Source organism: Lontra canadensis, unplaced genomic scaffold (genome assembly GCF_010015895.1).
Source record: "Lontra canadensis isolate GAN:19392208 unplaced genomic scaffold, GSC_riverotter_1.0 scaffold1, whole genome shotgun sequence".
NCBI classification, from domain to species: Eukaryota; Metazoa; Chordata; class Mammalia; order Carnivora; family Mustelidae; genus Lontra; species Lontra canadensis.
The window spans coordinates 117,691,664-117,714,920 of record NW_022630995.1 but is presented as its reverse complement, the minus strand read 5'-3'; the positions used below and the strand labels follow the sequence as shown (position 1 = coordinate 117,714,920).

Sequence of the window (23,257 nt, the reverse complement as noted above, 5' to 3'; positions counted from 1 at the left end):
CTAGCTGGTTACACGCTCAATTAACTTAGTTAAATTACAACAAGTTGACTTTCTATTAATTCAGAACCTATTCTGGGTTACTAACTTCTCACATGGAGGAATCTCTCTAATATATATTTAAAAATAATTATTTTAATCCTAGTAAATTTTGTCTAGCTCAGTAGTGGCGCCCTCACAGCAACTATGTTTGAATTTCAGCAGTCCAGAGATTTATTGGATTTTATGAACTAAAAAAAATTTTTAATGTCCCAGAACTTTCTGTAGTTTTAAGTTTTAGTGTATACTTCATGTGGAGATAAAGTTGTAGAATATCATGTTTATGAAAGATAGTAAGCCATAAAGGCGTATTTTGATTTTGGAAGTCGTTGGAGTTCTGAACATTGAAATGCAATTGGGAAACCCCAGAGGTGAATAAAAAAATATGTTAAGATATGTATTTGTTTTCCTAATGGTATGCAAGGACTACTGAGATCTCTAAGGACTACTAGATCCCATATTTGGGCTAAAATACAGTTCCACTAGAACACTGTTTATAAGGATACCAATCTCAAGGTCCCAACTTACTCTGGTTAATTTTCAACTTAGAGACCTTTGAAATCAGTTCTAGACTTGATAGTTGGTTGGTTTCCTGTGAAACACAGAGGTACCACTAAGATTCCCAGATAATAATGTGTTCTCTCAGGAAACCCCAGACAGCCTCATCTTCCCAAGATTGTCAAGACTAGGAAATTGCCCTGGTATAATTTACCTTCCCCAGTGGAAATGCTGGCAGAGCAAATATCTGCAGGAAAGCTTAGATTAATTAACTACAAATCTAATTTGGACCGATTTAGGAAAGGCAACAAATCAAATAAATTATCTAGCATTCAGCTCTCAGTTGTTTGCCAAGCTAGCACACCAGCCCTGCCATATGTAGAACTAGCTGTGATTAGCTCATTTTTAAAGATCTCCAGTAATAGAGAAGAGATCGCATTCCCACGCAGACTGTTCTTGTGTTTAACAAAACTTGTTTATCCCAAACTTCCTTCTCCAACACAGAGCCCTTTTAAACCCTCCTTTCCCCCCACCCCCACTAGCCTCTGGGGAGATGGAAATGTCACCCTCCTTCGCCTTTTCTCATCTCTCACAACTGAATTCCCTTGGACACATTTCTTGTCCAGTTTTTCAGTAAACACTTAGAATATTCTTATAATTTGTTTCAAACCTGTACAGCTTTACAACTTTGGAGAACAATATCCTAGGGAATTACTTGACTGTGGTTATGTTTGTTTGGAAAAAAAATTCCCCAGCTATTTCAATTCACTAGGTATGCTACTACTAGTCAAGGTACTAGTTTGGTGCTACTGAGTCTTTAATTCCACTTTAATACTTGCTGATTTCCTTTTTTAAGAAAGAGAGAACAGGGTTCCAGAGATTTCATTGGCAACATATTCAGCTAGAATTTAATAACCTTATTTTGCTTTTATTGCATTGATTACATATATTTTTTAAAAGATTTTATTTATTTGTTTATTTATTTGAGCTAGAGAGAGAGAGAGCATGAGCAGGTGTCAGGGGCAGAGGAAGAGAGAGAAGCGGATACCCTGCTTAACAGGGAGCCCCATGCAGGGCTCGATCCCAGGATCCTGGGATCATGACCTGAACTGAAGGCAGGTGCTTAACCAACTGAGCGACCTGGGCACCCCGATTACATATTTTTAATACCTGGATTCTATTTATGGCATAGTGGTTTTCTATTTATAGTTTTGATATAAAGTTTTAGTGAATTTATATAAACAAAGTTAACTTAAAAATTTATAGTTTAACAAGACCAGAAATTATGAAGAAGGCAAACCTGCACAATTGAAGTTTCAGTAATACTCTGTTATTGTGTCATTTGTGAATATCACCAAATGTTTCTGCATTTGAAGACAAGGGACATGAGTAGAGGGAATAATTTGCACAGTAGAAGCAGCCAAGAGCTAGAGTAAAACCTAATTGGACTTAAGTAATTCTCCAGAGACATTAGTCTTAGATTCCTAGCATGCTGAATGCTAGTCTTTTAAGACATACAGATCATTTGCAAGCCTCACCCCAGAGGTTGCAACATTTGGGCTGCCCTCTTACACAAGACACGTTTATTTCTCAAGAAACCTTGAAAAGATAACACTAATTGGTGGTTCTCCTGTTTCCCCTAATTTGAATGCAAGAATCCCTCAGTCTCTAAATGTTGATGTGTTTTATCTCTCATTCCAGCAGCCATGTTACCCGGTGCCTCTCTATTCTCACATTTTCTTTTAACGTCTCACAATTTCCATACCAGCCTTCAGGCCATCAAGGTTCTTTTGGCAGAATCATAGCTCTTATATATCAATAAATCAATTTTTTTGAACTTCATTTTCGTACCCAAGAATATATTTTTGTAATGTCTTTTTCAAATAGTTATGGTGTTTGCAAACATTGCAATAATAGTAAAAATATCAATAATCTCATTAAAAGAAATTTTTTGCTTGCTGTAGCTTGTATACTGTGATTTAAGCTATAATATTTGAAAGTGACAAGTGATATTAATTTGATTTATTTGCTGAATCTGTTATAATAACAGGGTCCTGTTTACACTAGATGCAGGTCAAGGAACACTCACGCTTAATGAGTATTAAATGAAAAATAAAAATAATATCTGTACTTACTAATTATTGGTTACAGAATTCAGTCATGTGGTAGGAAAGCATCCTAATTATTAACACTCCTGATTAATATTGTAGAAAAAGAAAATCACATTGCAAAATACATCGGATGGAATAAAACATGCTTTCCAGACAGACAACAGTAAGGTTTGCCAGTACCTGCTCCACCTCTGCTCTTCCCAGCATAAGTTCCAGCTGCAGATGAGAGCAAGACAGAGCAACCAAGATGCCCAGGATATTGGTAAGGAGAAACACATTGTGCCAGATGATCAGGGTGCAAGCTTGGTTTTTGCCACAAATTTTAAAAGACTTTCCGTGTCTAGGATGAACATTACAAGGTATATAGATGTTAAATGACTAAGTCAACTTTTTAAAGGTGCCACACATGAAGCTGGGATTTCAACTTCATGTTCATTTTGAAAACAGCCCCCCGGATCAGTCAGGGAGTACCTGTTGAAATGTCTATTTCGTGCAAATCATGAAGCTAACTGATGTAAATATGACATTTGGGTCATAGTCTCTACCCATAGTAGAATTACATACTTTTAGGGAAGGTAAAGCCAATGTGCATGAAGCAGTAATACACATTAGAGGGTCCAGGTTTTAATAACAGATAAGATCATATAGACTACATGATCTGCAGTAAGAGAGGGGGAGATCAGAGGCCAGAATACTGCAGTGGTGACACTTGAACTGGAATTTGAAGGACAAAAATAACTAAAATAAATGGAAGGGCTTTCCAGGTGAGGGTAAAAAACACACGAAATGAGATAGGGGGCAAGGGGAGTGTGCACCCAGGACAGCGAAGTTACGTACTATAATGGTTTGGGGGAGACAGATTTCCCACCTGTTACTTTTACTTGAGTGTATCCCTCTTCAGAGACTGAAATCAGTAACCCGCATACCCAGTATAAATGCTCAGGAGAATGATTTCAGTTCTTTTTGAAAAGGAACCAGCAGAAGAAACTGATTCAGCTCTAAAAAATATATCTCAAAAAAATAATTAATTAATTAATTAAAGATTTAAAAATATATATATCTCCAACAGAACTGAAATATTTAAAGCTTACTCTGGAACACCACATGTAGAGATTAAAGTTATACAAAGTCGAGTTCTGCATAGTAAATTCTTGTAAACTTCTGTGAAATACTCTGAAGAATTAGATTTTTTAATTTAATGGAATAGCACTGATGACCTTATGCGGCAGAGTCCTGTGAATTCTGTATCCAAACTTTCTCACATCCTGAAATCGTACAAAAAAATGTATTCCCCGTTGGATCAGACTGGGGTGATGGCAGCCTATGACTAGACGTTTCTCAGCCTTTCAGAGTTAAGATGGTAGGGGTGTATGCTTATTAAAAATGAAGATTCCAGAAACCTACCTAAAACTTGGTGAATCACCATCTTTGGGTATTGGGTCCCTGGAATCTGCGTTTTAACAGGCTTTCTTCGGTAACGACTTTTATGCATGCTAGAATATGGTAACTACTGCTGTAAAGTAATCTCATTATTCCTTTTCTTTACCTTTGATCTGCTAAAAAATTATATGCTCTTGCATATTTTAAAAGTGCAGTGAAATATCAAACTTGTTAGAGCTATCAGTATTCCTACTTGGACTAATACTCTAGTCAATAACAAACCAAAATTATACAATTGAAGGTTGCATCCTTACAGATGTGGTATAATGTGCTATTATGAAAACAGTCAGAAGACAAAACTACAAAGCCAGCCTTTCCTCCTCAGCATTTCTTATACTGAAGAACAAAGTAGTAGTTAGTTAACAGCATGAACTCTGGATCAGACTGTCAGGATCCAAACCTTGCTCTATTACTTATAGCTCTGAAGTATAGCTCTGAAGCTCTGAAACCTTCGGCAGGCACTTAAACTCTACCTTAGTTCTTGTCTGTAAAATGATATAATGATAATACCTATATCATGAGGTTGTTGTGAAGATTAAATGACTTCATACATGTAAGCCCCTTCAAGGTGCCTGGCACAGAGTAAGTATTGAATAAATATTCATTATTGTTATCTTCACCATCATCAACATTGTTTTACCACTACTACCACTAATAGAAATAGTAGTAGTAATATAATGACCCCATAGGAAAGTAACTGATTTCTAGGAGTCTCATTTTCCTCATCCACAAAGTGGGAATACCCTATGTATCTCACAGGTTTGTGCCAAGGAACACAACAGCTGTGTATCCTTGAACTTATATGTGAAAGCACGTTAAGATGGTATTATCTACATCTTTTCCCAGATTTTGTTAAACCTTTAAAGGAATTATTTTTTTTTGTTGTTCTAATGGCGTAGAAGTAACTACCTGCCTACTTACCTATCTGTACTAGACAAGTGAAAATAACTGGTGTTATCCATAGGAGGTTGATGGGTTAACAGATGTATGATGCTTCTTTAGCATCATAGAATGTTGGTGCTAGAATCCTAGGGGCCTTTTAGTCCCAAATTTCACTGATGAGAAAACAGGGTCAGAGCACAGTGTTTCACCTAACCTAATAGAGGTCAAATGAGGCTGGAACCCTGATCTCTTAATTTTCATTTGATGAGTTTTCAAAAAAACTAATTTGCATAGAATGAAATTTAGATTAATAATCATTTATTGAGCACTTACTACTTGGAAGAGATGATGCCGAGTGCTGTGAAATAACAGAAATCAATGAAGTCTCTGTCCTCAAAAGAGCATACAGTTAAGTTGATGATAGAAGGAAATACCAAACCATACAAAGTACTGAATGATAGCACAAGCAGAGATTAGGTATTGTGGATGGCAGATTCCGTGTAGAACAGCCAACCTTTGAATTCAAATCTGAAACATTAGTATGAGGATGTAGACTCATTCTAATGTCTTTTCCCATCCTGGCAATCCATACTGGAGTCCTTTCCAGGTGAAATGGATGAACGATAGATCAGATAAATGGATGGTTTATGCTCCCATCCAATGAATATATGCAGCATTTTCAGTCTTCCCCAGGACTAGGCTGTAAATGGATTTGTCTAGCATAATCTCGGGTATGTTTACAAAACAGTCTGTCCCTTTTTCTACCAAAGTGTGGTCTACATCTTCCTTAACGGTGAAGAAACCTGTTGGGTATAAAGGCATTTCCTGGTAGTTGAATCTGTGTAAGACTCAGTTTTGCATCTTTGATTACAGTCTGCTCTCAAAGCAAAAGAAAATAAAAATCGTGTGATCTGCTCTAATAAAACTGTATTTTAAGCTAAAGATCATTCTGGGAATTTTAAAACCAATATCTTATTTTTATTCTAAAATGTTTTAATTTGGTGTCCATTTCCAATTCTGTGAAAGGACATTGAATTTTCGTGTTGACAATGAAACATGTTTGTTTAAACTTCATTCTGATGCATTTTAAAAATCTTCAGTGTTTTCCTATCTCTTTATACCTGACATAAACTATTAATTACTAATCCTCCTGGGAATTAGAAGGTAAATGAAACAGAATCTAAAGATCTAAGTCAACATTTGACTTTTTTTTTTTAAAGGAAGTTTTTGCAGCTGTTTTACATAGTGGTCAAGCTGTATTCCTTATAGTGTGCAATACAGGGTTGGTACTTTCTATGAAGGCACCAAATGGGGAGTGCCTTGGAATGTGGATTACCGATGCATGAACTAAATCATTTGAAATTTTGTGCTCCTGGCTCTTTATTTACTTGAAAGGATTTTGATGCTAAAATTCTGTGATACAGTGCTTTTGTTGATAGCCTCAAATATTGCCATGACATTGGCTCTCACAAAATAGAGGAAGCCAAGCATTTGTCATAGAGTATCTCTAAATTGAGCCTCTAAAAGACTTTGGGTGTGTATTTAGGAGTGAGAGGAATTTAAACATAATGAGAACCCCTGCTCCTTGATCCCATTTATTAACCGAAACCAATAAAATGAAAGAAGGCACGTAATACTTGATTCTCCCATGGCTCTTGTGCCTCAGTTAAATCATGAAAAGTCAACCAAGTGGGAAGGTGAGTTTGGCATAGTAATGAAATATCAAAAAAAAAAAAAAAAAAAAAAAAAGCATTTTCTGGCACTGGGTGTGGTGCATAAACAATGAATCTTGGAACACTGAAAAAATAAAATAAAATTTTGAAATAATTTTCTGTAAAAGCTTTTTTTCTTCTTTTTTTGGTAACAGTCTTATTGACACATAATTCCCATGCTCTATAGTTTGCCCACTGAAAGTATGCAATTCAATGGTTTTCAGTATATTCACAGGGTGGCACAACTGTCACAATCTGCCATGAGCTTTAAAAAATACAGTAGTACTCAAGAACTTTTTCTCTGGGCAACATTCTCCTCTGCATAGCTTCCTTTTCATGTTAGCCTTTCCAGGCTCCAGCTCTCCCTCTCCCCATCCTCGGCTTGCAGGCATTTTAGCCGAGACACCACTGGGGTTGAAATTTGTGTGAAATGCTGTTTTCATTTTTAACTGAAACCCATAATTGGGAATTTGGACTCAGCAAGCCTGAAGCCCAAACATTATTAGATGCTCAGGATTCACTAGATGAGGTAGGAAATGCTGACCAGGCCCTGGCTGCAGGAGAGCTACAAGAATGGAGAGATGGTTTGAAAACCCAACTCCTCTTTCCGATCCTCGATTGCCACACTTGGAAAGCTGCTACTTATGTTGGCAATCAAAACAATTAAAAAGTGCATGCTGTATTTTATTTATTGAACTAACGCTTCTCATAAAGGTACTGCGGTGTTTCCATCGTGTAAAGCCATCCTATTTCCTTGTAGAGAGAGCTTCGTTTAGGAGCCTGAATCTCCAAGCGGAGTCCATTAGAGGATTTAATATGGGACGAGCAATCAGCACTGGCAGTCTGGCCAGCAGCACCCTGAACAAACTTGCCGTTCGACCTCTGTCAGTTCAAGCGGAGATTCTGAAGAGGCTCTCCTGCTCAGAGCTGTCGCTTTACCAGCCATTGCAAAACAGTGCAAAAGAGAAGAGTGACAAAGCTTCATGGGAGGAAAAGCCTAGAGGGATGAGTAAATCATACCACGATCTCAGTCAGGCCTCTCTCTACCCTCATCGGAAAAATGTCATTGTTAACATGGAATCCCCACCACAGAGCATTGCGGAGTTGGTAGGAAAACCATTACACCAGATGGCGAGATCTGATACAGAATCTTTGGCAGGATTCACAAAACTTAATAAGTAAGAATATCATTACCCAAATACATATGTGAAAATTCTACATTTCATACATTTGTTTTTGTTTTGACGTTTTATTATTTTCACCATATTTTTTTACATTGACACATTCCCCTCCTACCTTCCTTTTCCCTCTTTAGTTCAAAGTCTGTTGCAAGTTTAAATAGAAGTCCTGAAAGGAGGAAACAGGAATCAGACTCCTCATCCTTTGAAGACCCGGGGCAAGCATATGTTATAGGTCAGCATAAATAAGCTTACCTTCTTTCTCCCGTACCTCATGTTCATAGTGAAATGAACGAAATAATGTTAGTGACCAATATATTATTTTTTTCCAATGTCCTAATTGCCAAAACTGCTTATGAATATGAAACTTTAGTCTACTTAAAATGCACCAAGTCAAATCAAAAGCTGAATTAACAGGTGATTACTTCAAGGCACAGACTGTTACTTCATTTTCTCTTGGTCACAGTTAAAAACCGTGACGGTCGTACTGAGAGAACCCAGACAGTCCGGTACCATGGCTTTGGACAGCCTTCCTTTGGATTTTCCATACAAGCTTGTGGGAGTGGGCCCCACTCATTCTGTACTTTTTAAAGAAAGGTGTATTTAGGGTACTTTCAGCTTAGCGGGAATGCAGTTAGTTATCTCTCAAACCAGATAATTTTATGGAATGTACTATGTTTGGTAGGTAGAAATTCTTAGTTGATTTTAAGTTTTTTTCCAATTCTCCCATCTAGCTGGAACATACTAAGTATTTAAGTATAGAAATTTATAAACACATACTATCTTATAAGATAAATAGTTCAGGTTTCCTGTTGCTTAATGCATCGTAAAAGGGATATGCAACTGGACTCTTTCAGAGGAGTAGATATTTAAGCATGGAGTTGTGAATGACTACTTGTAATAGGAGGCAGCTGGGGAGACAAAAGAGAAACAAGAAGAACACCCTCTTCTGCTATTTTACCAAGTAATACTTGTTAACTCTCACTTAGACTAACATTTGATCATTTAACCATAATTACACAAAGTTAAAAAATAACTTTTTTATCTGTAGCTGGGTTGAAGATCTGTTTAGTAAATGAAGTCAAAAGAGAGCTCTACAGTAGGTAGATCTTTACAGAAAGCAACATTACATTATCAGTGTGGGCTTCCACAGCTTTTAGAGATGATACCAGCATCAACTTAAATTGAATTGGTGAAAAACCGTAAAGAGATAAAAGGCAAGATTTCTCCTTATAGGTCACCACCCTATATGTTGAAAATAGCTTAAGAAGACACTAGTTCAATCTTTTAGAAAATACTTTTCAAAATGTATTCATATATAATGGGATCCCTTATAGATTCTAAGCTATTTTCATTAGAAATGCTTTCATCTCCATAAAAATCCAGCACATATCAGATGTAGAATAGTAAGTATTTTATTGAAAAATACAGAGTAAAACTTGCCCATGAAAGAAAATTTATTTTCTGCATTTTTTTTGATTAAGGTTACTCATTCTTAATGAATATTAAATTTTCTTTTAACATTTGAACAAATGCTTTTAAAACTCATTTCAGTTTCATCATTTCATATTTGACATATCAAAATGTCATTGCCAGAAACAATACATTTGTGTTTAAATTTATTCTGCAAAACAAGCTGATATGCTTTACTTAGACATTAAAAATAATACATAAGCCCATTTGGGGAAAACATTTTTCTGATTGTAAATTTTTTAAAATGTTGCCACCTCAATGTTTTATTGATTTTTATGAATTTAACAGAAATTACTGACCATTTTATGAACTGTCTAATAATTTAATTTATGCCACAGGAATGACTTTGCATAGTTCTGGAAATTCTTCATCCCAAGTACCCTTAAAAGAAAATGGTAGGTTTACAAAATGTTTCCCCTCCTTTCCATCATATCTTTTCTCTTGTACCTTATGAAATAGTCTTGGATATAATATTGAAGAGTCTTCAATTCCATTCGAAGAATTTTAGGTCTTACTCTGGAGTCAAAGGAGAGTTGTGATTTTCAGCACCATGGTGGTGTGATGGGACCTGTGATGTAGACTAGATGATGAACTAGAGAAATGATGGATTATAAATAAGGACACCTGGAGAGCTACTAAGATAGTAGTTCAGGTGGAAGAGAATCTTGACTAAAAAGAGTTTTAACTTAGGCAGTTATTTTAACGGAGGATGCTTGAGGTGGCTCTGGAGATAAAAGGAGGAAATTCAAACAGAATGTTGTGGGGATGCATTCCAGAGCAAGGTCATAGTGTAATCAGACAGGGGTACAAGCAAGAGGGTAACAGATTCAGGGAACTGCAAGCGTCTCAGTATGGAGACATGTGGGGCCAGAGGGATGCTGGAGAACTAAATAGGGACTAGCTCCAAGTCTTATCCTAAATATTATGGAAAGAATTTGAAGAGGAGCCTGGGTGGCTCAGTCGGTTGAACATCCAACTCTTGGTTTCAGCTCAGGTCACGATCTCATGGGTCCTGAGATCAAACCGGCATACAGCTCCACGTTCAATGCAGAGTCATCTAGAGATTCTCTCCCTCTCCCGTTGCCCCTCCCCCCACTTGTGCATGGGTGCACTCGTTCTCAAATCTTCTTTTAAAAAATGAATTTGGAGGCGCCTGGGTGGCTCAGTGGGTTAAAGCCTCTGCCTTCGGCTCAGGTCATGATCTCAGAGTCCTGGGATCGAGCCCCACATCGGGCTCTCTGCTCAGCAGGGAGCCTGCTTCCTCCTCTCTCTCTGCCTGCCTCTCTGCCTACTTGTAATCTCTGTCTGTCAAATGAATAAATAAAATCTTAAAAATAAAAAATGAATTTGGAGGTGCCTAGATGGCTCATTCAGTTAAGCATCTGCCTTTGGCTCAGGTCATGATCCCGGGGTCCTGGGATCGAGCCCCACATCAGGCTCTCTGCTTAGTGGGGAGCCTGCTTCTCCCTCTCCTTCTACCTGCCACTCTGCCTACTTATGCTCTCTCTCTCTCAAATAAAAAAGTAAAATCTTTTTTTAAAAATAGTTACTAAGACCATCATATATAGCTTTACAGTGACCAAATGTCTTGCATGGTCTAGTTTAGAATACCTCTGTGTCCAAAATAGCTGAATTTTAACAAGTCCATACTGGTAAAAATTTTGACTAATAGTTATTGAGTGCTTACCTGTGCCAGACAGTGTTCTAAGTGCTTTATGTTTAATCCCTCATTTAATTCCCACAACAATCCTATGAGGCAGGTGGTAATATTATTTCCTTTTCACAAATGAGAAACCAAAGCATAGAGAGGTTGAGTTGTGCAGAATGTCAAGGAGCTGGCAAGTGCTGGAGCCATGATTTGAACACATGATCTGTGTTTCCCGAGCCCATACTCTAGACTGTGTCCTAACATAATAATGCCTAATCATTTGTAGGTATTGTTTCTCCAAGCTAATCTTTTGAAAGAAGCTGGATAATGATCTAATAAAAGACAAGAACCTGAAATGTGTTTAAACCTAGGTTCTGATGGAAAAGAATATGAATTTGCAGTAGACACTAAATGAGCAAAATGTGCAGGGTAGTTGCTCTGTTTAAACCTTCAGAAACCTCTAAGCCTCTGCCTTCGGCTCAGGTCGTGATCCCAGAGTCCTGGGATCGAGCCCCGCATCGGGCTCTCTGCTCAGCAGGGAGCCTGCTTCCTCCTCTCTCTCTCTCTCTGCCTGCCTCTCAGCCTCCTTGTGATCTGTCTGTCAAATAAATAAATAAATAAAATCTTTAAAAAAAAAAAAATCCTTCAGAAACCTCGTAAATAGAATTCAATCTTAACCTTTTGTGACTTTCAGAGACCCTTAAATAATGTGAAACTTGACAAAGAAGGTAAAAGAAAAAAAAGACATGAATTTTCTAATAAGACAGAGATATGTAAAGGATTACAAACCTCTGATTCTGATTTCAAAAAAAAAGTTCCTTCATCTTTTAAAAATACGCACACATTTCTTATAATTCTTCTCCCCAAGAGAGTAAAAACCAAAAAAAGAAAATGTAGAACTGATGCAACAATTATGTAAAATTGGTTTTCAGTGTTTCTTGTTTTACTGTAAATCAGGATTACTATATAATTGAAAAGTAACTCTTAGCTAAATTTATTACCTTCCTTCCTATCCAAACCATAAAAATGGGGTCAAACACTGGACTCTTAAAAATGAGATGCACTACTCTTTGGTAAGTACATACACTTACTTTAAGAATCCCTAAATCATTTTGGAGATTAAAATATTTCATTCATTGGACTTTCAACCCATAGGGAAGATCTCTTATATTTGTATGCAAGGACATTCAGTGTATTCTAATCTTAAAAAAAAAAAATTTTTTTTTTTTTATTTTTCAGGTCTGCATTTCTTTGAAAATTAGCAATGTTGATCAGTTATCTTTTCCTGTGTGTTGGCCATCTGTTGTGGGGTTTTTTTGGATAGGTGTATAATGGGTCCTGTAGTCATTCTTTAAAAAAAAAAACAAGATGCACAAAGCAAAAAGCTCATGTAAAGTCGGTTATTCGAGTGCAGAGTACCCTGGTACAGACACTGAAATAAGCTTTTTTCCCCAATGTTAAGACTGATTATTGTCCTTGTGAACAACCTCTATTCCAAGTAATAAAATGTTACATAAGCAGATTTTAAAACACTTTGTTTAGTCAGATGTCAAGGACAAGTATAATGTTAATGCTAGATTTTTCCATGTAAGTCTTAATTAGAATACATACAAAGTTGAAAATTATAATAAAAATTGAAGTCCAAAGTGCTCACAGAAGGTTTCAACAGACATAGGAATTGACCGGAAGCAAAACATAGAGTCAGCTAAATTGAAACTGAAAGGAACTTTAAAGTGTATTCAAACCAAGCCTTTACATTCTATGGGTGAGTTTAATAAGCCCCAGAGATGTTATATGGCCCCAATTTATTCAGCTAATTAGTGCTGGCACAGAAATAAAACACGTTTCCATTATTATCCCCCTTTCCCTACCATTGGAGCAGTTAGTATATTAGGTAGTATAATAATGAAAAATACCTATCTTTGTTTTTATATCAATATGGTGCTGCTGACCCATCATCTCCAAGATTTGAAATGGGCCTTTTCCCCTGGAATGACTGATGGATTTATCCAGAGTCGTCTCCACCTCCAGTCCAGTTCCTCATAGATTGGGTAGCACGGAGCTGTCTGACACTTGAAAAGGACCTATATCTGTAACCAATAAAATCATTTTTTCTTGCAAAAAAAATTGTTGACTCATACTCAGATTGATTACTTGAGTTGGCCTTCTCAGAAATAAGGTCTTAGTAGGAAATTTAGTTTAATCGTAGATCTATCTTTCATTAGTGTGTACAGTTATTTTAGTCAGGGACTATATATGCCCACATGAACTTTAAGAGAGATGAGAGAGGCAACAATGAAACAAATGTATCTAATCCAGAGAGGGTTTACATTTTCTAAAGTTTACATTTAGCAATTATTCTAAAGATATTTCCCAGGTAAACATTATTGGGAATGACACCAGCATATGCTACTTAAAGAAGTGGACATTTGAAGTTGAAGCTCTTTTTCACTTTAAAATGTTCGTAGAATTTTCTGTGTTTCTAGAGTATACTAATGGGAAAAGAAAGAAAATCCTTTTTAGGATTTAAAAATATGTACTCCTTCAATATTAAAGCTTATTTTTATATAATAATACAAATAACTCAGAAATGTCTTGGTTCTTAAAATACCTGGCTGCCTTACTTTCAGATCATAAATTCTATTCATTTCTTTCAGTTTACTTGAGTTGTCCTGTACTATTTGCCTCAGATACTTCTTTCTGTCTTTTTTTTTTTTTTTTAACCAAGGGGAAAGTATTTTGAGCATCTACATGAGGAGAATACATATAGAATACAGACAGAAACTGGGCATGTGCACAGTACTGTGGAGTAACACCGCTGCACACCGTCCTGCCTTCTTTCTGTGCTCACATTAGTATCTTACTGTATATCAGTGGGGCTGCAGAGGAGGACAACTCTGTTAAAAAGAATGGGTGCACACAGCCCCCTTTCCGAAAGGATATTTATCTCCGGCCTACTCAAGTCTTGTACTCTAGCCAAACTGATCTGTGACATTTCTCCAGGACCCTTTCTACCTTCTTTCCATCTCAGCCTTTGCTAATGCCTTATATTGCTGTATAAGCATCTCCATAATCCACTTATTAAAATCTTACCCCATTTCCTTGAAGTCTTTATTTCTGGCAGGAAGAAGCCTCTCCTGTTTAACGGGCCTGACTCATCATGCCTTTGTAATGCAGCTGTTTCATTGACTGTGGTAACATTTCCATTACTCGGGCTGGGTCTTTGCTCTTGTAGCCAGACTGATTCTCAAGCTCACATTTACTATGCACCAACTTTCATATATATATAAAATCTCATTTTATTTTCCCAAATTGCCTAGTGAGGGACTTTGACAGGAAAGTTGTTCAGTCAACATTTGAGGATGAAAAAGTAATCAACTGAGTGATTACGCAAATCCTGCTGGTGAATCCTTGACTGTAGAGAGCTGCATCTGTTGCTTCTAGACACAAGTACATAAAAACAGTGCACATTTAGTGTGTGTATTTTATATACATATTCTAATAATGTTTACCTGGGAAATACCTTTTCAAACACACACACACACACATACACACACACACTAGCCAAATAAGAAAGATAAATAACAGATATTGTTAGTACATACATTGGAAAAGAAAATAGGATTTTATACTTTGAATCCATACCTTTGACTTGTTACAGGTACTCTAGGCACATTAAGATTATTGAGCAGTTTTATAATTGAGGGCAAAACACTTTGCATAAAGCAAAGGGAGTTTGTCTTCACAATGGGGATAAAACTATACATTTAATACTTAACCTAACCTTATCCTTTTATTTGTTTCACTTTATTTTATGGGTTTGTCCTGTTGTATTTTGTTCATCTGAGCTGAAAATTAGAGATTCTTGTCTATTTTAGGATAAAAGCATTTTATTGTCTATTTTAGGATAAAAGATGATGATATTAAGCTAGGCATTAACTAATTCGTGGGCTTTATTCTTATATGTATGTGTATGTATGTATATACATGTATATACACATGCCCAATGTATAATGGTCTTTCACACCATTGTCCAGTGATTTTTTTTTCTTTTTGAAATCTTATAAATTAATTAGAAATACTAAACTACTACTACTCTGGGGGCGCCTGGGTGGCTCAGTGGGTTAAAGCCTCTGCCTTCAGCTCAGGTCATGATCCCAGGGTCCTGGGATCGAGCCCCACATCGGGCTTTCTGCTCAGCGGGGAGCCTGCTTCCTCCTCTCTCTCTCTCTCTCTCTGCCTGCCTCTCTGCCTACTTGTGATCTCTGTCTGTCAAATAAATAAATAAAATCCTTAAAAAAATCTTTTAAAAAAAATAATAAATAAATAAATAAATAAATAAATAAACTACTACTACTTTGATCGATTATAACTAAGTTGTAGGCAAAAAGAAACAATGAAATAGGGACATATATGCTACAGAGAGCTAGCCAATTGCATTAATTCTTAGTGTTTAAGGGATAAAGTTAATTGACTCGAGAGAGCAAATGATTCCTGTTATTTTTTTCTGGTATTAAGTTGGTTTATTTCTAGAATATGAAGTATCACATTTGCATCATTTAAGCATTAATACATGTTATGTAACAAAATTACTACTTATTTCATAACTTATTCATACAATTTTAAATCCACGGATAGTCATATGTTGGCAAATAATCTGTAATTTTCAAAAAGCTTCAGTATACTTAAGAACTATGTAGAGATTAATTTGAAAGTTTTGTTTACAGAAATTATCTTCCCTAATGTGTTGCATTCATCTACCATCAGTACCACCACTCTCACACAAACCAGTTGGAACTATCGAATTATAATTGATATTTATAAGTATATTAATTTGCTAGAGCTGCTAAAACAAGGTCCCACAGACTGGGTGACTTAAAGAACGGAAACTTATTTTCTCACAGTTCTGGAGGTTAGAAGTCTGAGATCAAGATGTTGGCAGCATTGATTTCTTCTGTGACCTCTCTCCTTAGCTTGTAGATGGCAGTCTTCTCCCTCCGTCTTTATGGTCTTCCCTCTGTGTGCCCACAGGCATGCACATGTCAGTATTCAAATTCCTTCTTATAAGGACACCAGTCCTATTGGATTAGGATTTGCCCTAAAGAACTCATGTTAATTATTTATTAATCTATCTCCAAATACAGTTAAGTTCTGAGGTACTAGGAGTCAGGGGTTCAACATATAAATTTGGGGGTGGGGGTAAAGGGACACAATTCGGCCCCTAATAGATAGAGGTGAAAGTAAGTGTGGGTGTGTGTGGGTGTTCACATTGTGTGTGTTCACATTGCTCAGATTGCTAAGTAAATGAAGTAATTTTATTAACATGACACTTAAGTAGCATATTTATTGCTTTAATTTCAGTGATATTTGTGAATGATCAACCTACTCAAAAAAAAAAAAAAGCCCTCAATGGAAATAAGAAAAGTACATTCTAGCTCTGATGCTAACATTCCCTCGATTTATTTAACTGGCATTTATCAAGTACTGACTAAGGCTTTTTTTTTTTTAGAGCCAAAAGATCTCACATTTATTCCCTGATAAAATGTGTTTATTGGCCAGGTAGGAAGGATGTTTACAGAGTGACAGGATAGAACATATGATCTTCACTCAACTTAAGTAAATATGTATGCCAGTCAGGTGTGTCATTGCATGATGTGTGACGCCTTCTAGACCCAGCCTGGTTCTTCTCCAGCACCTCCTCATGGAGTTGTACCTGATTTTATTACCAGTTTTCGTCCGAATCCACTGGGGAATGGGACGATTCAACTTTTGTTTCTTGGCTGGGAATCGCTTGATTCTGAAAGTCTTGTGAGAAGACATGGCGAGAAACAGTCAGCCACACGCAGCAGGACAGCAGCGAAAAAGAGAAAAGCTGACAAAAGGCATTTTACTGGGAGTGATACTAGCTGTAATGTTGAACAAGTCATGAACTATTATTCTCCATCTGCAAAGCTGTAATTTAAAATCTCTTTACCTAACTCATAAGATTGCTCCACAAATAAGTAAATAAAAGTCCTTTGAGAACATAAATGTGCTAGCCAAGTCATTATTAGCAGGATTTTTAAAAGTAAATACATTTTCCTCTTATTGCTGTTTTGCTATACAACTGACCGTGAATATTTTATTCATTGCAAGTAAAAATGTGAACCACTAGTTACTGGAAAATTCTTAATATAGTAAGCATTGTCAAATTCAGGAAGTCACCTATGATGTAACAGAAAAACAGTGTCAGAAAACTTAAGTTTAAGGTTCGGCTCTTGCCGGTACTAGCTGAGTAAACCTCAAATCGTTTATTAAACTCCTGAGAGTTATTTGCTCATTTGTACCTGAAATATACTTATTTCACAGGGAATGATTTATGAGGAATTAACATGATGATGTCAGTGGCATGATAGTTACATATTGAACCATGTGATGATAATCAGTCCTTTTGTCGACTATCAATCACATTCAATATACAAGATGATGGCATAATATTACTTGAAAGAGAATTTGAAAGTGACCAAGTAATCTATTAATGAATTTTATTAACATTTAAATTGGGACAAGCAGATGGTCTTAATGCCTGAGGGTGTTATGTTTCTTTTGTCTTAACATTATACTTTTCCAATAGATGTGCTACACAAAAGATGGAGCATAGTATCTTCACCAGAAAGGGAGATCACCTTGGTGAACCTGAAAAAAGATGCAAAGTATGGCTTAGGTAAGTCACTGAGATTCTTCAAGGGAGTAAGAGTTCAAAGAGAAACATTCTGTAGTATAACATTGGCATTAAGGCACCAGCCCACCACGGATCAAGATACTGGTTGCCTCCCCACAGCCCCTTCATCCCACCCACCTAGTCAGGAAATGTGAAAGATGAAATGCTCACAAACAAAACTTCTACCGAATTCAACAGTCCCATTTCACATGTGTTACTTACTGATCATATCTGATTTGAGAATCTCTAAACTTCTCTGCATCAGACAGACTGCTCCTTAGTCCTTGAAAGCACCAGTATCATGAAGATCTTTCTTAAATGTATTGTTTCACAGGATTTCAAATCATTGGTGGAGAGAAGATGGGAAGACTGGATCTAGGTGTATTTATTAGTTCAGTTACCCCTGGAGGACCAGCTGACTTGGATGGATGCTTAAAGCCAGGTACTTCACATTAGGTGATTTCCTGAGTACTTAACTGACAGGCATGAATTTGGACAGATGGCAAAAGTAGAACTCGGGAAAAACAAAGATAGTGAAAAATAATGTCGGCAGTAGCATTTCTAAGACTTACCATGAATTTCTCTTTGTTTTTGAAAATACTGCATTGTCGGGTGCCTGGGTGGCTCAGTGGGTTAAAGCCTCTGCCTTCAGCTGGGGTCATGATCTCAGGTCCTGGGATCGAGTCCCACATGGGGCTCTCTGCTTGGCAGGGAGACTGCTTCCCTCTCTCTCTGCTTGCCTCTCTGCCTGCTTGTGATCTCTGTCTGTCAAATAAACAAATAAAATCTTTTAAAAAAGAAAGAAAGAAAATACTGGATTGTCTGTTTTTACAGGAGACCGTTTGATATCTGTGAATAGTGTGAGTCTCGAAGGGGTCAGCCACCATGCTGCGATTGAAATTTTGCAAAAAGCTCCTGAAGATGTGACTCTTGTTATCTCTCAGCCAAAAGAGAAGATACCCAAAGGTAATGTTTTGGATGTTTCTTAGCTGTGTATTCTGTTTCACTTTTCACAAATACTTCCATATCATGGATTAGATTAAAGCTCCAGGTGGTTTTAAGGTCCTTATTTCCTTCCTGAAAATTTAATATATGTAGCTCTGTTTAATATTACACATTAGTGTAACTTTTCATTCATCACTTCTGAGATTTTCTATCTTATTCATCTCCAGTACTCTATGCATAAAAGTGGATTTGTTGTGCCAAATCGACGTCACTTAAGTAAATCTTGAGCACTGGCCACATTCCATCCCTTCCTAGGCCCAATCAGAAATAAAACTCTTTACCCTTGTCTAATTAATATAACTATGTAATTGTTATCTACGAAGTCCTAACCTGAACAAGACTGTAAAAAATAAAAATATAAAAACATCAGAAATTTTAAAACAAGACCATACCATTTTGTCTCATAATTCCTGCCATTAGCATGTTGTGGCAGAAAAGGCCCTTGACCAAGATGAGATGACTTGAGTTTAAGTCATGGTTATTTTTGTTTAAGAATGAGACAGTGATCTTGGCTCTGCCTTGTCTACCTTGCACAGAGTTGTTCGGGGGCTGCAGTAGTGAGGCAGTGTTTGTGAGAGAAGGACACACAGCACGTGCAGTGGGATGAGCTCCAAAGTCTAGGGTCAGACGCTGTCTCCACTGCTTAATACTGCATACCGCAAGCAAATCACTTGAATTTGCTAAACCTCAATCCACTCATATATCAAATGCTGAATATGAAGTGCTTATCTTATAGGTTTTGAAAATTAAATGAGATAATGCATGTAAAGAATTAGCACATTGCCTGGTACCTATTAAGCACTTACATGTGAGTTTTAGTTGTCATTTTTAACAGTATTTTTCAAAAACGTTGTAGTGCTAATTATGTGCAAGTTACCTTCATCCCAAAGATACTGAGAAATATGTAAAAGAATATTTCAATGTTACCTGTAAAACAAGTTTAGATAGTGGATTTTTGGCATAATTTCAGACAATTAAGATACAATAGAAACAAAAAGAAAACATTTTTTACCATATGTTGTGACATAAAACTTTCTCAGGTTGTATACAGATGAGTTATTTTGACTGCAGTTTCTTTTATTCACTAAGTGTTTTATATATATATATATATATATAGTGTGTGTGTGTGTATATATACAAAATATGTACATATATAAATAATGTTTTCAGTACTTATTACTTGAACAAACACAACAAATAGAAAACACCATCACTGCCCAAAAGAGCCTTATAATCTAATTGTAGCCTGATCATCTTAGGCAGAGGAAGATGATTACATTGAAAATGTAGCATACTTCTTTTCAAGCAGCCAAGACCAAAAAAAAAAAGGAAAAAAAAATTGGGATCTTTTATTCACCCTTTTTTAGCAAAAGAAGCATATGAATTCAGAAGAAACTCATTTTCCATCTAAATAAAGCTCTAAGGGACTCCCCTCATGATTTTCTTTTCAATAGATATTTTATATAAAATGCATTCATTTGTTCAGCAAATGTTTACTGAATGCCTGTGATGTGCAGCACACAAACTCTGCCAGCCTCATGGGACTTACACTTTATCAGGGAAGGCAGATACTGAACAACCAGCTAGACAAATGTCTCATTGTAACTATGATAAATGTTAAGAAGCCCAAGGTACTGAGAGCATTTAGCAGAGAAACTTTACCTAGTGTAGGGACCAATAAAGCTTTTCTTTTTAGCAGACTTTCATATGGTTATTTTATTTTTTACTATTCATTCTTAATAAAAGTTAAAAGCATAATGTTAAAGTATAGTTCTGTGAAACTGTTAACTTCAGAAAGCTAGATTAATCTTACCATATGTTTAGCTGTATTGTAGTATAACTTGAAATAAAACTCAAAGAACCTAGAACATATACCTTAGGCTTTCCGTCTCAAGTATTAACCACCAAAGGGAAAAGTTTTTATTTTTGTTTGCTAATATATTTAAAGTTATAGAATACATACTAGTTAGTTAAAACAAATCCAATTTATACAGAAATCAATGAAGTAAAAAGGAAAAGTTCCCTTATACCCATTCTCTAGGGAAATTCTTTGATGACTATGTCATTCTCTGTATATTAGAGATAAATTTGGGGGGAAAAAATACTGCCTCTTGTGTACACACACACACACACACACATAGACACATACACTTTTTTTTTAAATCTAAATATCAGTTTGCAGGTTGCATACTCTATATTCTAAACATCCACGAATATACACTTTTTTCATGTGGCGATATATTTCATGTCATGGGTGCATCAAAATATAATGTTTTTATTTTATTGTATATCCAAGATAGCTATAATTCTTTTATAAATGTGGTTTCCAACAAACACACTTGTATATACACCACTGGAAAATGTACATATTCCTAGAGGTTAGACACTTAGAAGTAGATTGCATATGCCTATTTGAATTTTTGACAAGTGCTATCTGTTGCCCAAGTTTTATTAATATTTAGTCAGCCATGTACATGTAACAGTGCTCTCCTCACACCAACAGTGGTGTGAGAAATTATCAGTCATTCTCATTTACATCAACCTACAGAGCTAGAAAACTGCACTAAACTGCACATCCCTGAGCAACGTGAGAATATCTTTTCATATACTTATGATTTGTATTTCACTCTGAATTTCCAGTCTACATTCCATACCCTTGTTGTACAGGAGTTTTACATCTCTTTCTTTCTTTTAGAAACTCTTTGTTAGGGATAATTGATTATTTTTTGTTATTTTTGCAAACATTTTCTCTCCAGTTGCTCATTCCTCTTTTAAATTTCCCTTGGTTTCACTTGCTCACAAAGAACTTTTAATATTTTATAAATTTACAACTGTAATTTTTTTCCTGAAATCTTTGATTTGTGTCTTACTTAGGAAAGCTTTAGGTGGCTCTTGATAAGAACCGTATATATAAGGAATTTGGGGTTGCCTTGATAATTATTTGGAGTCTAAAAAATGCAATCTGGAAGGACAATATAAAATAGGTAAATAAATAACCATTAAATAAGGAGCAAGGAGTTTTGATGATTCAGATTATTTCTAGTTAGGGAATTGAAGTCTTCATAGAGGAGACTGACTTGAAATAGGTATTGGAGAATGGAAAGAGGGAGTTAAGGCAAGGGGGGTATGCACTTTCATAGAAGATGCAACAGAAATGACCAAAAGAAGGGGCAAAGAAAATAGCACCTGCGATATTTGTCGGGTCCTCATTTTGGCTCCAGGCCCCAGATCAGGTGTTATGAATACGTTACGCTATGTAAAATCCTTTCACGATCATTAAGAAACACTACGAGTATGTAAGCACAGGTATATGTGTCACTAACCTGTTATTCCCCCGATGGATTTTGACTTCTAGTGCCTTCTACTCCTGTGCACATGGCCAATGGCATGAAAAACTACATGAAGAAACCTTCCTACATGCAAGACAGTGCTATAGATTCTTCTGAGGATCACCGCTGGCCACAGGGTACCCCAAGGCATGTCTCAGAGAGCTCTTTTGGGCTGTCTGGGGGCCCGCGGGAAGGAAGCCTGAGTTCTCAGGATTCCAGGACTGAAAGTGCCAGCTTGTCCCAGAGCCAGGTCAATGGTTTCTTTGCCAGCCCTGCAGGTGACCGAACCTGGCAGGAAACACAGCGCAGCAGCCCTTCCCCTTCGGTGATATCCAAAACCACTGAGAAGAAGAGGACTGCTACGGACAGTAACCAAGGCAAAATGAAAAAACCAGGCATTTCTGATGCAACAGATTACTCTGACCGCGGAGATTCAGACATGGATGAAGCTACTTATTCGAGCAGTCAGGATCCTCAAACACCAAAAAAGGCATAGTTTAATTTGAATCTCTGAGTTTGTGTTGTTTTCTTTTTCTTTTTTTTCATTGAATAAAACAAATAACAGTGAATATATTACAGAGGAAAATAACCTACTATAAACGGCTTACCTTATTCTGGAAAGGAGCAATAGTTTATGTCCTGTGTTACTAACTGCTACTGCATTTGATGCTAACTTTCAGACAATTTAGCAGCTTTGAATACTAACTCTAAAATGGCTATGATACTGGATACTTGCAACCTGGAAGTTGGGAAAGAAATGAATAATCAGGTTATGATTATTTTCTACAGGTTGTTTGTCTCTTGCATACTTAATGTTTATATCAATAAGAATTTAGTATCTGGAATATTTGCTCCTAAACAGTTCGTATAATGGGCATTTGACTATGTGGATAGCCTAAATTCTTCTAAAGTTCTGAACATATGAAAATAATAAGAACAACAACATACAGAATTGCTCATTTCCTAGAAATGATGTAAATGTAAACTCACATTCACAAGCGGATTCAGAAAAGAAACTTAAGCTCTTGATTCACGGAGGAACCAATATTCCACATAAGAGGGTTATGCCCTTACAAATGGGGCTTAGCTGTTGTGCCTGTTTATACTGGATTTGTAAATGTAACCAAAGTAAGCATGAAGCCCCTTCATCTTAGCGGTCCCAGTTGAAAGCTGCTGCTTGATATATATTGATTTTTAAGGAAAGAGAATACTTTTCTTAATGTGAGAGCATAAAAAACATTGGAC

General features: G+C 36.4%; 2 protein-coding genes across 13 annotated transcripts in view; one reads left to right on the top strand and one right to left on the bottom strand.

Moving 5' to 3' along the window:
• PTPN13 (protein tyrosine phosphatase non-receptor type 13) overlaps positions 1–23,257 on the top strand; it is a 204,879-nt gene that overhangs the window by 137,434 nt on the left and 44,188 nt on the right. For 8 of the 12 annotated variants that reach the window (XM_032862136.1, XM_032862218.1, XM_032862191.1 and 5 more), the window contains 8 exons: positions 2,745–2,907; positions 7,440–7,857; positions 7,995–8,092; positions 9,669–9,725; positions 17,592–17,681; positions 18,013–18,120; positions 18,513–18,644; positions 22,039–22,502. In XM_032862136.1, the coding sequence (XP_032718027.1) occupies positions 2,745–2,907; positions 7,440–7,857; positions 7,995–8,092; positions 9,669–9,725; positions 17,592–17,681; positions 18,013–18,120; positions 18,513–18,644; positions 22,039–22,502 (1,530 nt within the window). The remainder of the gene's footprint in view (positions 1–2,744; positions 2,908–7,439; positions 7,858–7,994; positions 8,093–9,668; positions 9,726–17,591; positions 17,682–18,012; positions 18,121–18,512; positions 18,645–22,038; positions 22,503–23,257) is intronic. The other 4 variants (XM_032862200.1, XM_032862183.1, XM_032862233.1 and 1 more) reach the window with 2 other exon arrangements.
• LOC116871422 (60S ribosomal protein L39-like) lies at positions 16,586–16,798 on the bottom strand. Its single transcript, XM_032864078.1, has one exon. The coding sequence runs from the start codon at positions 16,796–16,798 to the stop codon at positions 16,586–16,588; it is 213 nt and encodes a 70-aa protein (XP_032719969.1).

Excerpts from the sequence above, each read along its gene's own strand:
- LOC116871422 (XM_032864078.1), bottom strand. The coding sequence starts at position 16,798 with ATGTCTTCTCACAAGACTTTCAGAATCAAGCGATTCCCAGCCAAGAAA.